At 41.4% G+C, this 21,240-nt stretch overlaps 1 protein-coding gene across 4 annotated transcripts in view; it reads left to right on the top strand.

Moving 5' to 3' along the window:
* The window catches only part of rbm27 (RNA binding motif protein 27), a 163,209-nt gene that overhangs the window by 79,256 nt on the left and 62,713 nt on the right, over positions 1 to 21,240 (top strand). For 2 of the 4 annotated variants that reach the window (XM_041193306.1, XM_041193307.1), the window contains exons 16-19: positions 79 to 249; positions 2,015 to 2,119; positions 10,885 to 11,070; positions 20,635 to 20,718. In XM_041193306.1, coding sequence (XP_041049240.1) covers positions 79 to 249; positions 2,015 to 2,119; positions 10,885 to 11,070; positions 20,635 to 20,718 — 546 coding nt within the window. The remainder of the gene's footprint in view (positions 1 to 78; positions 250 to 2,014; positions 2,120 to 10,884; positions 11,071 to 20,634; positions 20,719 to 21,240) is intronic. The other 2 variants (XM_041193308.1, XM_041193309.1) reach the window with 1 other exon arrangement.

Genomic DNA, 21,240 nt, shown 5'->3' with positions numbered 1-21,240 from the left:
TGTGCCTACTGATGTTATCCAGTTTAGATTAAGAAATATTTGTAATATATATCTTTTTTTGTTCTTTCATTAATTCAGGTATTAATTTGCAAACTGGAAAAGAATAAAAGTATGAAAGCAGAAGAGAGGGCTAAAATAATGAAAACCATGAAAGACTTGACAGAAAGAATATCACAATTGCGAGATGAACTGAAAGCAACGTCAGCATCAACATCATCGGCTCCATCACAACTAAAATCAAAATCTGATGTTAGTCTCCAAATTTTTTTTTGAACGTGTAGTTTACTGTTGTCTTGTTTAAAAAAAACTAAGAAAAAAAGTGATGAAATTTATATCGCTTGAAGGGTAATATTAATGGAATAAGTTTTCTGCGAAGGCCATTAAAGCAGACTGTATACATGGATTGAAAAAACGAATAGATCTATTCTGGATTATGAATAAGATTGAAGAATATGGTGAGAAAGTGGTTAAGATGAACTACCTTTTCCTATCCTTAAAGGTTCTTATGTTCTTCTATCAGAATTCCATGTGATTACTATGGGAAGTGAGTACATTGAGGAACAAGATAAATGAATTGATGTGCATAATTAATAGATCTGTTTTTAAAAATTTTTTTCATTTACTGCTTAAGCACGAAGTAGTTTTATATTTGAACACTGTCCTATTCATCCCTGGATTGGGTTAAAGTCCAGCACAGAAAGGCTTCTTTGCATCAATTTTTTTCAAGTTTCGAAATCTTCAAACATTGTTCTTTTGCCCCTGAGATATTTCCTTAAGTCAAACTTATTTAAGTGAGTTTGCGTCATGGAGAATTGATGAATTGATTCTGATGGTTTCCGATTTTCCGACCTGAGGAGTTTGAGTATGAAACTGAGTTCAGTGGGTAAATTGAAATTATGCTTGTATTATACTTGAAAGATATTTGCTGTTAAATACTATTTAGTAGACATTGAGTAAAGACAGTCAGCCCCAGAGGTAAACCTCAGTATTAATTAAAGAGAGGCACCATGGAAACAGAGCATGCCTTCCTCGAGAGTGCACAATTCAAATATCTTCGAATGAGGCGCAGTTAGCGATAAATGTACATAAATATTTTACACACCCTTACCGATTTCCATGAGTAACTAGTGCCATCCATTAATATTTTAGTAACTGCTGCGATAATGGATCACAGAAAGTTTGATCCCTGCTGTATGCGGTGTCAAAAGAACATAAAAGAAAAGTACCTAAAGAGGCTGAGAGACAAGATGCTAGAGTTAGCACAAAGAATAACATGACTGTAAAGAAAGAACTTGTGATGACTCTCACAACTGCTGAATGTTTCATAGTGCTTTATGGCCAAATAAGCCCTTTTTTGAAATTTAATTGTTGTTGGAATGTAGGAAACAGCGCATCCGATTTTCTCACAGCAAGAGCTTAAAAGCAGCAATCAGATAATGACCTGATAACCTGGTTTGGAAAAGAATAAAAGTATGAAAGCAGAGGAGAGGGCTAAAATAATGAAAACCATTAAAGACTTGACAGAAAGAATATCACATTTGCGAGATGAACTTGTTTCACTGAAGTTTGTGGGATAAATGGTCAAGAGACTGGGCAAACGCATCTGCTCTGCTTAAAATAGTGCCATGGAATCTTTTATGACCATATGAGCAGACAGACGGAGCCTTCGTTTGACGTCTCATCCAAAAGACAACATGTTCAACACAAAAATACTTCCTCAGTATTGTAAAGGAATGTCAGCATACACTGTGTGCTGTTTTGAACCCACAACTTTCTGACAGGGACTAATTTAGCCCTTTTCATGACAAAAAGTATCCAATTGGCAGAAGTGTTTTTGGGAATATATTTTGTGGTGTATTGTGGGGAAATATGGCAGCTAATTTGCACACAATGAGGTCCTACAAGCAGCGATGGGATAAATGAATTTTTGACGGTGTGGTTGAGAAATTCATGCGGATTAAGGAATACATTCATATAAAGGTTATTTATTATTTTTCTTCTTTCGACTGTTCAGGCACAGAAGGAGTTACTGGATGCAGAACTGGATTTCCACAAGAAGCTCAACTCGGGGGAGGACACAACAGACTTGAGGAAAAAGCTGAACCAGCTCCAGGTGGAGGTGAGGGTTGGCTTTTAAATCTCTATATTTTCTGGGTTCCAAAACTGGGTCGTGACCCCTGCCCCCAATGAACTCGTGGGATGAGCAATGTGTGCGCGCAATTTCTTTCTTGCGTTGTCCCACTGGGCGTGGCCAGATGAAATCAGTTCTGAGGCCCGATTGCTGTTTTCAACAAAACCTGCAAAAAAAGGTGAAAAAAAACATAATTACCTATTCTGTAGCATCCCCTCCCCGCCCCTCCCACAATGCCTGCTCTGACTTAAATGTAAAATTGCAGCTATCGTGTCTCAAACCCGGCTATCTGAAAACTGGACTTCTTTTTAAGCTGCCATCACCTGACATTCCCTCCTCTTCGACATCTTTGGTTTAACTGTATGGCTGGGAAATTCCATGGAGCTGCTCCCTCTCCACCACCAGCACTTCATTTAAGTGCAGTGGAACCCCATTTACATGCATAAATTGAGCATCTGGCACAGTTGCGGCAAAGCAACATTGACGGACCTGAAGGAGCTACGAAAGAATTTTCTTGGCTTTGCAGCATTGTCTATCTTTCTTTCAAAACTGCCCTTTGCAATCCTCAGTCGAAAAACATAACCCCAGCCTGACCTGACCTGACCTGACCCAAACCACCCGACCCTAAACCAAGACCCGAAACCTGGCACAGACTTTGTCCTGAGGTTACTAGTTTTGGGCCGCTTTACCTGTATGTACTATTTGATATGGAAGAAACAAAAATAGGAAGCAGTAACTTAAACATAATGGCATATAGCTTTTTAAAAAAAAAGTCCTGAAATGTCCTAAATTTGATGGTGTGACTTTCAGACAACCAAGGCAAGAAAATTTCAGTTCTCAGTACCAGTGGTGTTACTCATGGTAAATTGGAGGATTATGATATTATCTGTCACTCTGCTGCTAAGTTGGAGATATTTCAAATCAGAAGTCACTTCAAGACCACAAAATTTGCTTCCAACCAATAGACAAATCCTGAAGTGTCAGTTAAATACAATACAGTACACTTCAGAACTTGATACTGCTCAAATTGCTGTGACATTGCTGAAGGGTAATCTGTGTCTGGAGCATGGTTATGATGTTTGTTACCTCCAGTCATGATTACTCCAGTGATCTCCTGGCAGGCCTTCCATTGAAACACCATGTGATACAGCAAAGAAGGTCATCCAGCCCACCACGCTGATATTGGCTCTTTGAAAAATCTATGCAATTTTTTCTCCTACAAGAATTTACATAGTTTCGTTTTGTTAGTGTTGAATCTGCTTCCATCACTCTTTTGGAAAGTGCATTGTAGATCATCATAACTCGCTGCATGTAAACAAAACAAACCTCTTCATTTCACCTCCGGTTCTTTTGCCAATTATCTTAAATCTAATTATTGATCCTTCTGCAAATGGAAACAGTTTCCCATTATTTACACTATCAAATCCCTTGGTGATTTTAAACACCTCCCTTTAATGTTCTCTGTTCCAACGTGAATAACTGGCTTCTCCAGTCTTTCCATGCCACTGACTTGTATCCTTATTATGATTCTTGAAAAACCTCCTCTGTGTCTTTAAGAGCTTGGTATCCTTCCCAATGTGTGGTGACCACCTGGAGCCTAACCAATGACTTATAAAGATTAAAACATAAAGGCCTTACTTTTGTACTCTCTGCCATTGTTTATGAAGCCAAAAACATTGCATGCTTTCTTAAAAGCCTTTTCTATTTGTTTGGCTACCCCCAAAGTCTTCTGTTCTTGCACCCCTTCAAATTTTAGCTTCTATTGCCTTTCCTTTGTCTTCCTACCAAAATGCATTACTTCACACTTCTCTGTGGTAAAGTGCATCTGCCATGTGCCTGCCTATTCCTCCAGGCTCCATGATGTCCTCCTGATGCCTGTTACTATCCTTCTTACAGTTGATTACATTTCCAAGCTTTGTGCCAGCTGCATGCTTTCAAGTTATGCCCTATATACCCAAATCCAGGTTATTAATTAATATCAAAAAGAGCAGTGGTCCCAATACTGACTCCTGGGGAGTACCATTTGTACCAGTCTTCAGTCATTCACCACTACTCTCTGTTTTCTGTTTCTTAGCCAATTTTGTACCATGCAATTTAATCCCATAGACTTCAATTTTGCTAACAAATTTATCATGTGGTACTTTATCAAATGCTTTTTGATAGTCACATAGACAGCATTAACCACACTACCTTGTTCAACCCTCTGTTACTTTATCAAGAGCTGAGTCCAATTAGTCAAACACTATTTGCCTTTGTGTTGGCAGGCTGTCAGCCTATATTTTTCGAAGTGTCAATTTTTCCTCTCATTGTTTTTGTAAGTTTCTCCACCACCAACGTTAGGCTGACTAACTTACAATTACTGTGTTTATCCCCCTTTCAATTTTTGAACAGGGATGTAATATTCCAGTTCAATCCTCTGGCACCATTCCTATGTCTGATGAGGATTGGAAGTTTATGGCCAGAGCCTCTGCGATCTCCACCCTTCACTTCCCTCAACAGCCTTGGAGGATGCACCCCATCTGGATCGGTTAACTTTTTAAAAAAAAAAACTTTTGAATACCTACTTTTCATCTTTCTATCCTATCCTATCTTATTTCTCTACTACCTCCTCCTTTGATATGATATTCACTTTTTCAGTGATAATAGATGGCAAACAGATGTATTTCGCACATCAATCATATCGTCTGCCTTTAATCAACCCCATCCTTTTTTTTGAGCACTCTTCTAATGGTTATATGTTTGCAAAAGAATTCTGCATATGCTTTATATCACCCACCAGAATTTGTTCACACAATCTTTGCCTAATTTCCTTTTTCCTTGTTTGTAATAGGCTTTGTCCTCCATTGTATTATGAGCACAATATTTAATCATAAACCATATTTCTCTGTTTCATTTTAATTTCTATTTTTAACTGAATAGGGAGCTCTAGCTTTGGATTCCCTTTCTTTCCCACTTGTGGGAATGAATCCAGTTTGTATCCAAACTACTACTTCTGAAGGACTTCTTTTTGCTCATTTCTTGTTTTCCCTGCCTTTCTTTGATTCCCATCTACCTCTGCCAGATTCCTTTTCAGCTCACTGAAATTAGCCGTCCTCCAGTTGTTTGTTTTTTCACATTTGATTTCTTCCACCGTCCGTAAACTTAAGCTCATCCAGAACTTTGCCTGTATCCTAACATGTACCAACCCCCTCCATAGCTTTACTCAACCCGATATCTGTAACGTCCAACAGCCTTCTGAGGTTTATGCATTCATGCAATTCTGGTCTCTTGTACATCCCTGATTTCCTTCAGTAATGGCCTTCTTTTCAACTCTCAATCCTCTGAGCAATGAAGTTCTCTCCCTTAAACCTTTGACTATCTGTCTTCCTTTAAGATGGTCCTTCAAACCACATACGCTCAAACAGAAAAAATTAGTGTGCTACTGTGAAGTGCTTCAGGACTTCTGCTACGTTAAAGGTACTGTATAAGTGCAGGCAATTGATGCTAATCTGGTATGCCCTTTTAAGACCATTGTTTAAATAATTCCAGTGGAAAAGCAGTCTTAATGTGCAAATGCAGGCTGCTAATAGCAGCTTGTAAACTCTTGACGTCAATCAGGGAGTAATTTGTAACTTATAAGCTTTCAAATACAGGTCATAAACCCCTTCATGAAATGACTGTTTTTTACCCCGGTTTGTGTCTGTAATAGAGCAAAAAGGACATGTGTCAGTTGCAAGACTTTTTAAGTATATTGGTAAGCTACTGTTGTGTTGTTCAGTGAGTCAGAAGATATGGTATTTTACCTGTCCTGAGTTTGGCTATGATAAGCAATAGAGCTTCGCTATTGAAGCTTACCCCTCTCGTTGTAGCCTCTTGCTTATAACAAAGAGTGGGTAAACCAAATTGGTGGTTCCAAGGCCTGTGAATAGGGTAGGCACGAACAACCCTATTTTTGAACCTTAAGGCCTGAAGGAAAATGTTGAAAGAAACGTGGAGACCAAGGCTCATGATTATGGATGATTGCACAATGTTCAGCACCATTCACGGCTCATCAGACACTGAAGCAGTTTGTGTCCATATGCAGCAGGACCTGGACGACAGGACAATGTAGACACAGAGTGAGGATTGAGCACTTGGCCAGGAGTCCAGGATCACTATCAAACCCAACGTCCTGGCACCTTTTATTGGCTGTCAGCTGAATAAGTATATTCACACCACACAAGTGCCACGTAGTGACTGTCTCCAACAAGAGAGAATCTAACCATCTCTCCTTGATATTCTATGGCATTACCATCACTGAATCCTTCACTATTAACAACCTGGGCATTGGCATTAACCAAAAACTGAACTGGACCAGCCATAAAAATACTATGGCTATAAGAGCAAGTCAAAGACTGGAAATTCTCCAGCGAGTAACTCACCACCTGACTCCCCAAAGCATGTATTCCATCCACAAGGCACAAGTCAGGTGTGTGATGGAATACTCTCCACTTGCTTCGATGAGTAAAGCTCCAATAGCACTCAAAGCTGGACACCATCCAGGTTAAAATAGCCCACTTGATTGGCACCCCATCCAGCACCTTAAACATTGACTCCCTCAACCACTAACGCACAGTGGCAGCAGTATGTGCCATCTACAAGATGCACTGCAGTAACTCACAAGGCTCCTTCGATAGCACCTTCCAAACCTTGCGACATCTACCACTTAGAAGCACAAGGGCAGTACATGGGTGGGAACGTTCCACTCCAAGCCACATACTATCCTGACTTGGGACTATATCGCTGTTCCTTCACTGTTGCTGGGGCAGAATCCTGGAACCCCCTTTCTAACAGCACTATGGATGTATGTACACCATATAACTGCAGCAGTTCAAGAAGGTAACTCACCATCACCTTCTCAAGGGCAGTTAGGGATGGGCAATAAATGCTGGTCCAGCCACTGATGCCCACATCCCGTGAACGAATAAAAAACAGGCAGTGGCAAGAGAGTAGGAGAGTGATACGTTTAGGCGGAGAACCAAGAGGTTCAATGACAGTAATTCCAGGGGGTGATGATGGGAATGGAGTATAAGAGACAACTGCACAGGTCTCAAACTGGAATTGTCCAGCAACAACGTAGGCATGGTGGGAGTGCCTGGGCCAGAAGTGTAAAGAGTGGGTAGCTAGGAAGCCATTAAGGAGAGAATGCAAACCAGGGAATCAGAGTTCAGAGATTGTGTCATATGATTCTTTTATCAATCACAATATATATGCTGTAACCCACTGAAGTGCAGTAATTCCTCATTTAGTGTGCCAATATATTCCTAAAAAAATTGCACACTAAATGAAAACATGCTAACTGAAAATAATTCTCTCATAAGAAAACATGGTTACGTTCTTGACTTGTAATTTTTTGATTTAGCTGTGAGCTGACTTGATTTGGGTGTGAGCTGACTGACCCTAGCTGCTCCTTTTCTCAGACAAAGGGACCTGTTCACTCAGCAGTGGAGAGCAGGAAATAGCAGAGAAGTCTCGGACTTTACCTCAGCCCTGGCAACATGCTGCTGACTTGCGGCAATGCAGACACAGAGTGAGGATTGAGCACTTGGCCAGGAGTCCAGGATCACTACCAAACCCACTGTCCTGGCACCTTTTATTGGCTGTCAGTAGGCAGAGCCCTGGAAGGGCCATAAACCCAGCTCTAGCTGGAGTCACTCCAGGAGAGCCTATGGTGGCTGTTGGCAAACAGCCTAAGCAGAGAGACAGGAATAGAAAGATCCTGTCTCACCAGATGAGGCCAGATTCAGTCCCTGTCCAATTGGTAGAGCCTGGGAATCATTTGGGAATAATAAAAGGAGTAGTCCATTCAGTCCCTTGAAGCTTACTCACCGTGCTTAAACAAAAATTGAGTAAGTGACAGGCAATGTTATTCAAAAAGGTTCCCTGATATGTAAACTGCTTTAAAGTAAAACAATTACATGTTATTGGAAAGCGCTTTAAACAAGGGATTACTGCCCTGTAAATAAACATAAGCGAAATCTCTTGGAAATAATGGTATGTTATCACCGACCCTAGAAGTATGACGACGGAGACAATTGTAATACAGGAAATGAAATAAGCACTCTTATAACCGATATCCAGTAGCATTGCTAACAGAATGAGGGGTTACAGTGTAGCAAAGGGAGCTGAGATGTGGAAATGCTGGAGTAGTACACTTTTCCAGTGAAAGCAAGAAGTTTGCAAGAGGTTTTCTAGAAACAATATTACGATGTGTTGGTAAGTATTGTGTTTTTCTTATACATTGCTGTTTGATAAACGACACAGCTACTTAGGGCTGAATTATAGGAGGCATCGGATTCCCTGCCGTTTCTCGACCCCCCCCCCCCCCCCCCCCCCCCCCCCCCCCAACCAACCAGGGAGCACCCCAAGGGAACACCAGCTGCCCCTCAGCCATTGAATGGCAATTGGCCGAAGGTGGGATTTCTGTCTTTCTGAATCAGGAAGGCCTGCCTTAGAGAGCTTATGGCCAATTGGAGGCCGACACTCTTCAGCACTTTGAGACTCAACCATGTGACATTTGATCATGATTTGGGCAACTGTTTGGGAGTCTCGCCAGGTGCCAAGCAGGTAGGCCCTGGTGAAGGGTTGGAGTCTGAGAGGCTGCTAAGGGAGGGGAACCTGGCATGAGGTGAAACCTGGGGGCGGAAGGGGGTCCTCCAATGCCCACCCCCACCACCCCATACAGGGAAACCTCCCGGGCTAGCCACTTGGCATTGGCAATCCCCCCCACCACACCCCACAATCCGACCTCCCAGTAGTAGCAAGATGAGGCCCTTAAATGGGAATTAATTGCCCACTTAAGAGCCTCAATTGGCCCACTGTTAGATGGACTGTCCAACGCTGGTAAGATTTTGGTGAGACGGGAGCAGGTGGGTCGGTGGAGGCAGTCCCGCTAGACTTTACATGTGCCCTGCTTTCAAACCTGCTGGCAGGCGAGCATAAAATCCAGCCTTTAATTTCTGTGTATAACGTCAGGAATGAGTTTTTATCATTCACCTGTTTAGTGCGTGGTTAAGCCTAGTGTGATTTGGGGGGTTTTTTTCATTTTTTTTTCAAATATCTGTGAAATGATGTGTATATATAAGTAGGACCTTATAAAATAGAACATTATAAAATCATTTGTTTCACTCTCCAGACTTGAAAAATGGTAGTCATTACAGAAATTCCTACTGCCTTTGCTTACATAAACCACCATTATTTTTGTTTCCTTGGTATAAGTAAATAAAGGCAACAGCTGTAACCATTTAGAATTCATTACAAGTGCAAAATTTCCATTTTGAAGCTTGGTATGTTGGTTACACTCATATACTGTAAGCAACAGTTCAATTATAGCAAACTAAATTGTTTTAAATTGTTCACCCTTTGCATTGTCCTTGGTGATTTATAGAAAAACAAATTCGGTTTACTTTCACTGTTGTAAAATTGCTTCCTTTGGAAGTTTTGTCCTTTGTAATTTTTTGTTGGTAGCAGCACAGTAAACTTTGGCAAGAATTGAGTTGCTGTCAATTAGTTTCTACTAGTTGAATGAGCAGAATACATGTTGTGATTTCTGGTCTGGATCTCCTCACCTAGAAGGGATTAATCTATAAAACCACACAGAATCTTGGCTACTTAGATAAGAACAGGTTGTTGTTTGTCTATAAATGGGTCATCTGTATACATTGTCAGACAGGATATGATGTCATCTGTCACATGGCACAATAGTTGGAATGTGTTAGCACCGTGTGTATCACCAACTTAGGATGTATAGCCCCTGCCATTAAAGATGGATGCTGATAGCCACCTGTGCATGTACAGTGGTCAACGCATGCACAAAGCCTTCCTTGATGTCACTCTGAAGTGCCTGCCTGTATCGCTCTGTTAATGCGCTGAGGACTATCTGCTTTAGATGTTAGAATTAGGATTTAAAAAACAGATGACAAGCCAGGCCAACAAAACTCTGCTTTTTGATACAGGTTGCATTGTTGTGGTGAGCATTAACAAAAAGCATTGACGTTTCATACAGCAAGTTCTCAGAATATTGAGGGTCTGAACTAACCAAATACAGCCTTCTGTTTCCTCTCTGAGGATATAAGCAGTACCATGTTTTCTACTGGCTGCTGCTGGTCTGTCGCTGGCAGTGATGTACCAATGCAAAACACACATCTGCACATGCGCTTGCACGAGTTGGCACCAAATTCAGCCATGTGTTACTTGGCCAAGCAGGATGTACTAGTAAGAGCTAACCAGCAATGGACCACTACTACTGTAATCTTTGAATAAAGAACTCAGTGTTATTTGCCAATCCCATTTGAGTATTTGGTGAGTTTGTCTTTGAAGGATAGAAGGAAATACAACACAGGCCTCCAATAGAAAACATTGTTGCAGAAAATGCTGTTGTATAAGGAGCTTTCTAGTAATAAGTTTTCATCTTGGTAAAGGAACCAAGATGTTAGCCAAAAATATTTTGAACAGTTTGATTAGTTCATTTTCTTTATTGGTAGATTTTGTTGCTTTTCATGATTGATTTGGCTTCATTTGCCCTTGACTGTTCCTCATTGAAGGTTCATCTACATGTATTCTTAAAGGTCTGAAACTATTCTATACCAATTCTTTTCTTTGTTGCTGTTCTAAGAAGACAGTATGAGGAATCAGGTTGTAAAAAGATGTAACATGAGATGTGACAGAAACAGGAACAAACTAACACTGCTTTTACATTACAAATAGACATAATCAAATCTGCTGTCTGTTTCCAGGCTGCACGATTAGGCATTCTTCCTGGAGGACGTGGTAAGACTATGCAGACACGAGGCCGAGGTCGAGGCAGGAGCGTGAGAGGAAGAGGCGCACAGATGCATATGGTGGTTGATCACAGACCCAAAACGCTAACGGTGTTCGGCTTCACAGAGGAAGAAAAGGATGAATTAATGCCACATTTCTCAGTAAGTCCAGACCTAAAATTAAATTCAGTATTCAAATTTAAGTAATCTAATTGGCAAAAGGTTGTAGATTTTTTGGTTTGGTTTATCTCCCAGCATTAGCAACATCATGTGGTCCCCACATCCATGTTTTAGGCCTTGCTGTTTAACTACGATTTAGGAAGCGTGACTAGAAATTTAGGCTCATAAAGAAGAAATACTGATCACTGGGGGTTGAAAGTAGCAGGGGTAGGAAATAATCTTATATATAGTTTATTCTGGAGAAAGTACTTCCAATATCCCCAACATGTTCCTGTTCTCCAGTCTATTTTAGATTGCTTAACATTGCTGACTTTTCTAATGTTCTGTTACCTGACTGTGCTGCAGTGACAGTATGTGGTCAGTATACACAGAATACAAGTTGCCCAGTTTCACTGAGTTGTTGTGGGGGTTGGCCTTCTAATCTGTGAATCACCAGGGACTCCAAATTAGAAACAAAAACAGAATTACCTGGAAAAACTCAGCAGGTCTGGCAGCATCGGCGAAGAAAAGAGTTGACGTTTCGAGTCCTCATGACCCTTCGAAGGGTCATGAGGACTCGAAACGTCAACTCTTTTCTTCGCCGCCGATGCCGCCAGACCTGCTGAGTATTTCCAGGTAATTCTGTTTTTGTTTTGGATTTCCAGCATCCGCAGTTTTTTTTTGTTTTTAACTCCAAATTAGATCTATCTATAGAACTTCCCAGAAACCACATCTTTCATTACACAGTTGAGCTAGAACAAATAACGTTGATAGCTTGAACACTTGTCAACGATAGACTACTGTAACTGCTCTGCACCCCCCCCCCCCCCCCCCCCCACCCCCCCTAAGCTAAAGGGCCATTCCTTGATCCCAAACCTGCTGAAGTATGCTTAAACAAGCAATTTTAATGTCTGCAGCTCATGTGAACCTCCCACAGCCACTTGGTGATCATGGCAGGTAACACCTCTGATTGATGTAATTTTTGTCCTGTTGTTTACTGATAAACATTTCAAATTACTATGGCAAACAATCTAAATTCCATGTCTGCTGCCTTGAATTTTGGATGAAAAATGCAGAATTTAACACAACAGTTATTATAAATGAACAAAAATCAGTGCAGACCAATGTGATGTTGTAATCTTCTGAATAAAATAAGTGTCTCAACTTGCATGACCAAAAAGTCAAAATTACCTTGTCACCATGTATAATATGCACCCAGGGTTTTGCAATACTGTGGTCAAAGTGTCATTATTTCCAGAGGCATGACAGGCCAGTTGCAAGTGATAGACGTCAGCTAGAGCAAATTGTGGGCCTGATTGAGAATACCACACTCTTCAACTATTCCCACACCACCTACCTCTTGCATGTTTTAATATATAATATACCAATTAACATACCGGGGCCATGAGTTTCAAAATAGTCACATGAGGAAAATACTTCAAATGCTGGAGATCTGAAATAAAAATAAAGTGCTGGAAAAACTCAGCATATCTAGCAGCATCCATGGAGAGAAGAACAGAGTTAACCTTTCGAGTCCAATATGACTGTCCTTTGGAACTCCGACTTCAAAGATTTTATCGCAGCTAAAACTGAACCTAACTTCAAAATAGTCATCCTGTAAAAGGTTTTGGAAGACACCCTACTGTTTTTGATGCCAGTCCTTTTGTGGATTAAAGCCTTGCAATTCCCAGATGGCTTGCCTTGGAGAAGAACCATCACCAAGCCGATCTTGAAAGAAAAATGACAGGATGCACTGTTAAACCTTCTTGCAGGCAGCAGTTTTATTATGTGCCCCCTTGCTTCCTTGAGAATTTCTATCCTTCTGCCCTTACATAGTCTCAGGCAGGGAAATTGAGGTCTGGCCTGAGTTCCTCTGTGGGCCTAATAGAAGGACCCAAACCTTTGCCTGGGGATGATAATTAATTACAAACAGGATCAACATTCATTGTGAGGCGTACTTGCCAGCTGCAAAAAAAACTTTGATTTGTTACCATGCATAATATGCTCCCTAACTTATAGATCAATTTTTAAGGGGAAAAAAAGAAAGTAGCACTTGCATTTATATGGCACTTTGCATGACCGCTGTACATCTCAAAGCGCTTTTCAGCCAATTAAGTCGTTTTTGAAGTGTCACTGTTGGGATGTAGGAAACATGGCAGCCAATTTGTCCACAGCAAACTCCCACATAAAGCAATGTGATAATGACCAGATAATCAGTTTTTATGACGTAGATTGAGGGATAAATATTGGATAGAATGCCAGGAATAGCTCCCCTGCTCTTATTTGAAATAGTGCCATGGGATCTTTTACATTCACCCAAGCAGGCAGACGGGGCCTCAGTCTTAACATCTCAAAAATGTGTATTATATTCGGAAAGTTACTGTAAATTTTAAAATACAATACTCCTCGACTGTGGGTCACTCCACCCACCCAGTACTGGAAAGTTGAGTGTGGGGTGAGGAGATATGGGCAAATCTCCATACATTGGTCATTTTATGCGTTTTTTTTAAATGAATTTAACTTTTTGGGCCAGTGGCATTAAAAGTAAATAATGTGGTTATGGCTCCTTTTTAAGTTGACTATTTGTAATGGTTTGAAATATATGAGAACATTACCTTCCATGCCAGATAAACCTTGAGGAATGCTTTCATAGTTACATATTTTCAGTTGTCAGTATTAGCAGTAACGCACTTTCTCATTTGCAGTGCTGCGAATTTGTTACTTAGTGTTAGATAAAGTGTGAGAGAGAATGGTAGCATTGTGGTAATGTTAGTGGACTAGTAAATACAGATAGCCAAACTAATGATCCAGAGACATGAGTTCAAATTCCACTACGACAGCTACTGAGTTCAAATTAGTTTAAAAAACAGCTTGGATTGAAAACGAGTGTCAGGAATCGTGATCATCTAACTACTAGGTTGTTGTAAAACCCATCTGCTTCGGGAAGGAAATCTGCCATCCTTGCCCAGTCTGGCCTATATGTGACTCCACGAATGTGGATGATCCTCATCTGCCATCTGAAATAGCCTAAGAAGCCATTGATTTGCCAAGATATCACCACCTCCTTCTGAAGGGCAAATAGGGATAGGCAGTAAGTGCTGGCATTGTCAATGACACCCAGATCCCATGAATTAAGAAAAAACACAAATATTAAAGGATTTTGGGACTCATCACATCAATTAAAACTTTTTAAGAATTTTCCAGATGGTTGGTCCAATGAATAGCTGAGTTGCTCAGATTTCGAAGGCAATAGGTCTCGCCTGTGCTGTCAGCTAGTGAGGCTTTGAGGGTTGGTTCATTGAATGCCTGGTTGCTATTCAACATCCCAAATTAAATTGGAAAGTGGTACTTACAGTTCAAGACAATGCAAGTTGCCACTGCCACACTCCATTATGGTGCAAAATATCCATCTTATTCCTAACTAGTTAGGAATTAATGGGATAAATGATACAGTTTATCCCACTAAGGATATCAGATGAATCTGCACTCAGACTGGACAGGCTGCTGCTCATAAACAGTGCCTCAGTCTTAAGCTTCAAACACATGAGATGTTCAAATTGGACAGGCCCTTTCTCTTTTGCACTAGACCAAATCTGATCCTGTTTTTTTTTAATGGAAAGCTCAATTGTCATCTTTGTTGAAAATAGCTATCCCAACCAATATGAATAAAGGATTGATGCTGTTTTGGGACAATTTTTTAAGCAACAGTCCCGTCAAGAATTTCCACTGCCTCCAGCTCCATGGGCCAATGCAAAAAACGGTACACAGCAATTTGTTGCTTCTTTCAGTGGCCTTGCAGAAGAAAATAGTCAATTGACCGCCTCAGTAGATAGATGTTTTTTTATTATCCCCATTATTATCTAATCCATTTGATTACTGAAAATTTCAAGACGCATCTGTCCTGGGACAAGAATCCAGTTCTCTGAAAATGTTGCAGTCAGGGCTTTTTGAGATCTTGGGGCCTGCTCGTTGTCTTTCTTGCAAAATCACAGCAATGAAGCATATTTTTGTGCTTCAATTAATGCCTTTAGCAACAGACTGTAATGTCCACCTCATAGCATCGCACCAGTATTTACAGTAACTTGGGAAAGTACCAATGGGCAATGGGTAACCTTGTTCTCGGAGCAGGCTAGGGAAATTGGTTAGTTCTTGCTTCTCTTTCCTTCCTGTCCCAAACCCAAGGGCAATAAGATTGATGATGTGAGTTACACAGCTAGCCCAGCTTGAATCAGTCAATTCAATATGGACCAAAGATGGTGAACCTAGGTTCATCCTTGTCTGTGTGACTCAAATCATGCCAGATATGCATTTACTGATGGCCCTTGCATTTATCTTCTAACACAGGCTACGTTACATAGATCTTGGTTAGGATTTAGAAAAAAAAGTTCTGCATTTATTCGGTGCATGTCATGTTTCTTGGAAAGGACCAAAGGACTCCAATTAAAATACGTTATAATAGCAGTAACTGTTGTTGTGCAAGGAAACATGACTGCTATTTTATGCTTAGCAAACTTTAACAAACTGCACTGAGATACATAACCAGTTAATCTGTTATTTGAGTTACTCATATCAGTGCTTTTTTTAATTTAGAGCTTAGTGGAGGCAACATTTAGGCTAAGTCAGTGGTCAGTGAGTACAAAAAGTTATCAGCAGGTGGAATTTCATTCTTTTTATGCTGAGGATATGTTTTCAAATTGAGATTTTTTAAAATTCCTATTGCACTTTAAACTCTAGGGAAATCTGTTTTATTTATTTTCATTCTTTGGATGCGGTTGTTGTTGGCATGGCTAGTATTTATTGCCATCATAGTTGCCCTTAAGAAGGTGGTGATGGGACTGCCTTCTTGAACTTCCGCAGTCTCTGTGGTGAAGGTTTCTCTCATATTCCTGTTAGGTAGGGAGCTCCAAGATTTTGATCCAGTAAGTAGGAAGGAACGGTGATTATATGTCCAAGACAGGATGATGTGGAACTTGAGGTGATAGTGTTCCTGTGCACCTGCTCCTGTTGTCCTCCTGGGTGATTGAGGTAGCGTGTTTGGGAGATGTTGCTGAAGAAGCTTTGATAAATTGCTGCAGTGCCTCCTGCAAGTACAGTGTGCTTTTTTAAAAATTCATTCACGCTAAGTGGGCATCTCTGGCTGGGCCAGCATTTATTGCCCATCTGCAGTAGCCCTTGAGAAGGTGGTGGTGAGCCGCCTTTTTGAACCACTGTGCAGTCCCTGTGGTGTAGATACACCCACAGTAGTGTTATGGAGGGAGTTTCAGGATTTTGACCCAGCGACAGTGAAGGAACGGTGATATATTTCCAAGTCAGGATGGTGTGTGACTTGGAGGGGACTTCCAGGTGGTGGTGTTCCCATCTATCTGCTGCCCATGTCCTTCTGGATGACAGCGATCGTGGGTTTTGAAGGTGCTTAAGGAGCCTTGGTGAGCTTCTGCAGTGCACTGCTGCTACTGTGCGTTGGTGTTGGAGTGAGTGAATGTTTGTGGATGTGGTGCCAATCAAGCGGTCTGCTTTGTCCTGGACAGTGTTAAGCTTCTTGAGTGTTGTGGGAGCTGCACTCATCCAGGCAAATGGGGAGTATTCCATCACACTCCTGACTTGTGTCTTGTAGATGGCGGACAGGCTTTGGGGAGTCAGGAGGTGAGGATCGTTGCAGGATCTTGAGCCTCTGACCTGCTCTTGTAGTCCCAGTATTTATATGGCTCATCCAGTTCAGTTTCTGGTCAATGGTAACCCCCCAGGATGTTGATAGTGGAGGATTCAGTGATGGTAATGCCATTGAATGTCATGGGGCAATGGTTAGATTCACTCTTGTTGGAGATGTCAATGCTTGGCGTTTGTATGGTGCGAATGTTACTTGCCATTTGTCAGCCCAAGCCTGGATATTGTCCAGGTCTTGTTGCATTTGTATGTGAACTGCTTCAGTGTCTGAGGAGTCGCAAATGGTGCTGAACATTGCGCAATCATCAGCAAACATCCCCATTTCTGACTTTATGATGAAGCAGCTGAAGATGTTTGGGCCAAGGACACTGAGGAACTCTGCAGTGATGACTGACCTCCAACAACTATCTTCCTTTGTGCTAGGCATGACTCCAACCAGCAGAGAGGTTTCCCCCTGATTCCCATTGACTCTAATTTTGCTAGGGCACCTTGATGCCACACGCGGCCTTGATGTCAAATGCAGTCACTCTCACCTCACCTTGGGAGTTCAGCTCTTTGCCCATGATTGAACCATGATGAGAGAGTGGATATGTAGGCTAATGGGTGAAGTGCCAGTCAAACAACTGCTTTGTCCTAGATGGTGTTGGATTTCTTAAGTGTTATTGAGGCTGCACTCATTCAGGCAAGTGGAGAGCACTCTGCCACACTCCTAACTTGTGCTTTGTGGGTAGTGGCGAGACTTTGGGGAGTCAGGAGGTGAGCAACTTGTCAAAGAATACTCAGTCTTTGACCTACTCCAGTGGCTGTAGGATTTATGTGGCTGATCTAGTCTGGTTTCTGGTCGGTGGTAATGATAATCCCATTTACCGTCAAGGGGAGGCGATCAGATTCCCTCTTGTTGTGGATGTTGTCCTATGTCTTGTTGAATGTGGCTGTGAACCACTTATTATCCTACAAGAGGGAATGCCATTAATAAAGCAGCTGAAGATAGTTGGGCCTAGGACACTGCCTTGAGGGAATCCTGCAGTGAAGTCCTGTAGCCAAATGATGAACCTCCAAAAATCATCTTGCCTTGTGGCAGGTATGACTCCAGCCATTGGAGAGTTAACATATTCATTCAGGGGATGCCGCTAGCTAGGCCAGCATTTATTCCCCGTCGCTAATTGCCCTTATGGAGGTGTTGGTGAGCTTCCTCCAATCTTCTTTGACTCAGTGCCACACTTGGTTGAATGCTACCTTGATATCAAGGGCAGTCACTCTCAGTTCATCTCTAGAATTCACCTCGAGTTTGCGTTTGAACCAAAGTTGTCATGAAGTTAGGAGCTGAGATGTCCTAGCAGAACGCAAACAGAACATTGATACAAAAGCAAAAAGATGTGAATGCTGGAAATCTAAAATTAAAAGCAGAAAATGCTGACAATACTGAGCAGTTCAGGCACCACCTGTGGAGGGAAAACAGAGTTAATGTTTCACGTTGATGACCTTTTGTCAGAACAAGAAAAGCTTAGTGATGTAAATAAAAGCAAAATACTGCGGATGCTGGAGATCTAAAATAAAAACCTAAATGCTGGAAAAGTCAGCAGGTCTGGTAGCATCTGTTTTTCCAGCATTTTCTGTTAAGCTTAGAGACGTAATTGGTTTTAAGCAAGTACAAAGGCAGGGAAAGGCTGGAAAAGGAGAAAGAACAAAAGGAAAGATTTGTGTAAGGTGGGAGAGATTAAGTTATAAAAGGAATGATGGTGCAAGGCAAAAGGAGGTGGTAATGGGTCAAGTAAAGAAACGAAAGAGGGGTCTAGAGGAGGTGTAAATACAAATGGCTTGAACCATTACCCAGCAGCAGCCATCTGAAAAAAATGGGGACAGAGGTTATGATCTGAAATTATTGAGCTTGCTGTTGAATTCAGAAGCCTGTGAAGTGCCTCATTGAAATATGAGGTGCTGTTTCTTCAACTCACACTGAGCTTTTTTATAATAGTGCAGGAGGCCGAGGACAGAGAGGGCAGATTTGCATTGCGCTAAGAATTAAAATGGCAAGCAACTGGTAGCTTGGGGTCACGCTTCCGCAAAGTGGTCACCCAATCTTCATTTAGTCTCCCCAGTTTAGAGGAGACTGCATTTTGAGCAGTGAATATGGTATACTAAATTGAAAGAAGTACAAGCAAATTGCTGTTTCACCTGGATGGTGGGAAGGGAAAATGTAAAGGGCAGATGTTTCATCACCTGTGCTGCTATGGGAAAGTGCTGTGAGAGGGGGCGGGGTGACTGAGGAGTGAACCAAAGTGTCGTGGAGGGAACAGTCCATTCAGAATGCTGATGGGGAAGATATGTTTTGTGGTGGCATCTTGCTGAATGTGGCAGAAATGACAGAGGATGATCGGTTGAACATGGAGGTTGGTGATGGGAAGATGAAGATGTGATGGTTCTGGGAGGGAGAGAAAGGGATGTGAGGAGAAGTTTGGGAAAAGGAATGGAGGGGAAACCTCTGAGAAAAAGCATTGACAATCAGGTCATTGGTGACTAAATGTCAGTTGATAACACCATTGACAATTCTGTTCATCATTTTGACCGAATTGGATTTGTTCTGCATTTTGTGGGCGTACTTTGACAATTTCCCACATTGTCAGGTAGATGTCAGTATTGTAGCTGTACTGAAACAACTCACTGGGGGTGAGGCTAGCTCTTCAGCACCACAGCTGGGATGTTGTTGAGGCCACAGTCATTGCAGTGTTAGTGCACTCATTAGTGCAGTGTGTTTGCTAGCTGGGGGAAGGAACCTCCTGAACATTCAAAATGGTATTGTGCCAGAGAAATTATTTGTTTCTTAGGACAGTTTTAAAGAGGAAATTTTGCCACCATGTTTCAAAATCATTCTATACTGAATTTTCATTCAACTTAATATCTTTCATTCTTGTGTTCAATTTTTATGGCCTTTTGCCATAATGTTGATTATTTAGTGAATGCTGATGTCCCATGGGGAGAAGTTGTCATTGAGGAATTAGTGAGCTAAACAGTGCAAGTGATCTGATGAATGCCAGGGGGAATAGTCATTAACCCAGCTATGGTCTAGTTTCAGTTGTGTTTAATTCCATTCTTTGAAGTATGGCTCTGTGATTCCTCCAACCCTTACGGGATTGTCATCATCAGCTGCTAAATATTTTAACAAAACTATAGGAAAATAATTAAAAGGCTGAACAAAAATGTTACCACTAATTTTATACTATTTGGTGTTTGAAATGATACTGAGACTCCTTTTAGAAGGTTTCATTAAAGAATGGCCACTGCATGAAGTCTGCTATGTATATCTCAAAATACAAGTTAGATTAGTCTCCCGAGGATCAGCACATATTGTCCAACAGAACTGCATAAGTTACATACCTTTGGGTCCATCTTTGTCCTTGTATTATGCAGTCCTGCTTGTCCAGAATAATGAGTGAAGAACATTTACATGCTTGGATGTTTAAGCTAAGGAGCACTGTTTGAGCACTCTCCCCATTTCTTGTTTTCTTGATCAGAGAGAATGAAAATCTGGATTTATTTGTGGTATGATGGTCTAGGTACCATAGACCTTTGACCTCTGCTCTGGACTTTTGTTTTGACAATTTAGTATGTTATACTTCCCTGTTCAGCTGCCACCCCACCCTTGGTGACAAAGGAATGATCAATAACCCTGTAATTGTGGCAAAAACTAAAGATAATAAAGATTCAGTAAGTCTCTCCTTACAGTCACAAAAAGGTTTAGCTGAAATCGGTGTCGATGTTTCCAGAACCAGTTCTGTGGCCTGTCACCAAGGTTGTGTTTAATTATTTGGAGGCAATAAACTGGTTCATAGGATTTTAGACAAAGTGAGTTTTTTTTTTTAAATTATCTGACTTTTTAAAATGTATTTTATTTGGTTTCTCTAGAAGTTTGGAGAAGTGGAGGATTTTCAAGAGGATACTCCTTTAAATATTAGAGTTGCATTCAAATCAAGAATTGAAGCAGAAAATGTAAGTAGATAGCCCTTTTTTTCATTCGTTCTTAGGATGCGAGCGTGGCAAGGCAGGCAGGCTAGTATTTCCCATCCCTAATTGCCCTTGAGAACGTGGTGATGAGCTGCCTTCTTGAACCACTGCTGTCCATGTAGTATAAGTACACCCACAGTGCTGTTAGGGAGGGAGTTCCAGGATATTGAACCAGTGACAGGAAAGGAACGGCAATATAGTTCCAAGTTAGGATGGCGTGTGGCTTAGAGGGGAACTTCCAGGTGGTGATATTTCCATGTGTCCATTGGCATTGTCCTAACAGTTGGTGGAGATCGCAAGTTTGGAAGGTGCTGTCAAAGGACCTAGTTGCTGCAGTGCATTTTTTAGATGGTACACACTGCTGCTGCTGTGTGCCGGCAGTGGAGAAAGTGAATGTTTAAGGTGGTGGAAGGGGTGTTGATCAAGGGGGCTGCTTTGTCCTGGATGATATTGAGCTTCTTGAGTATTGTTGGAGTCATACTAATCCAGGCAGGTGGGAAGCACTCC

Source organism: Carcharodon carcharias, chromosome 8 (genome assembly GCF_017639515.1).
Source record: "Carcharodon carcharias isolate sCarCar2 chromosome 8, sCarCar2.pri, whole genome shotgun sequence".
NCBI lineage: Eukaryota > Metazoa > Chordata > Chondrichthyes > Lamniformes > Lamnidae > Carcharodon > Carcharodon carcharias.
Note: the sequence above shows the minus strand (reverse complement) of the source record. Positions and strands in the feature narration are given on the sequence as shown.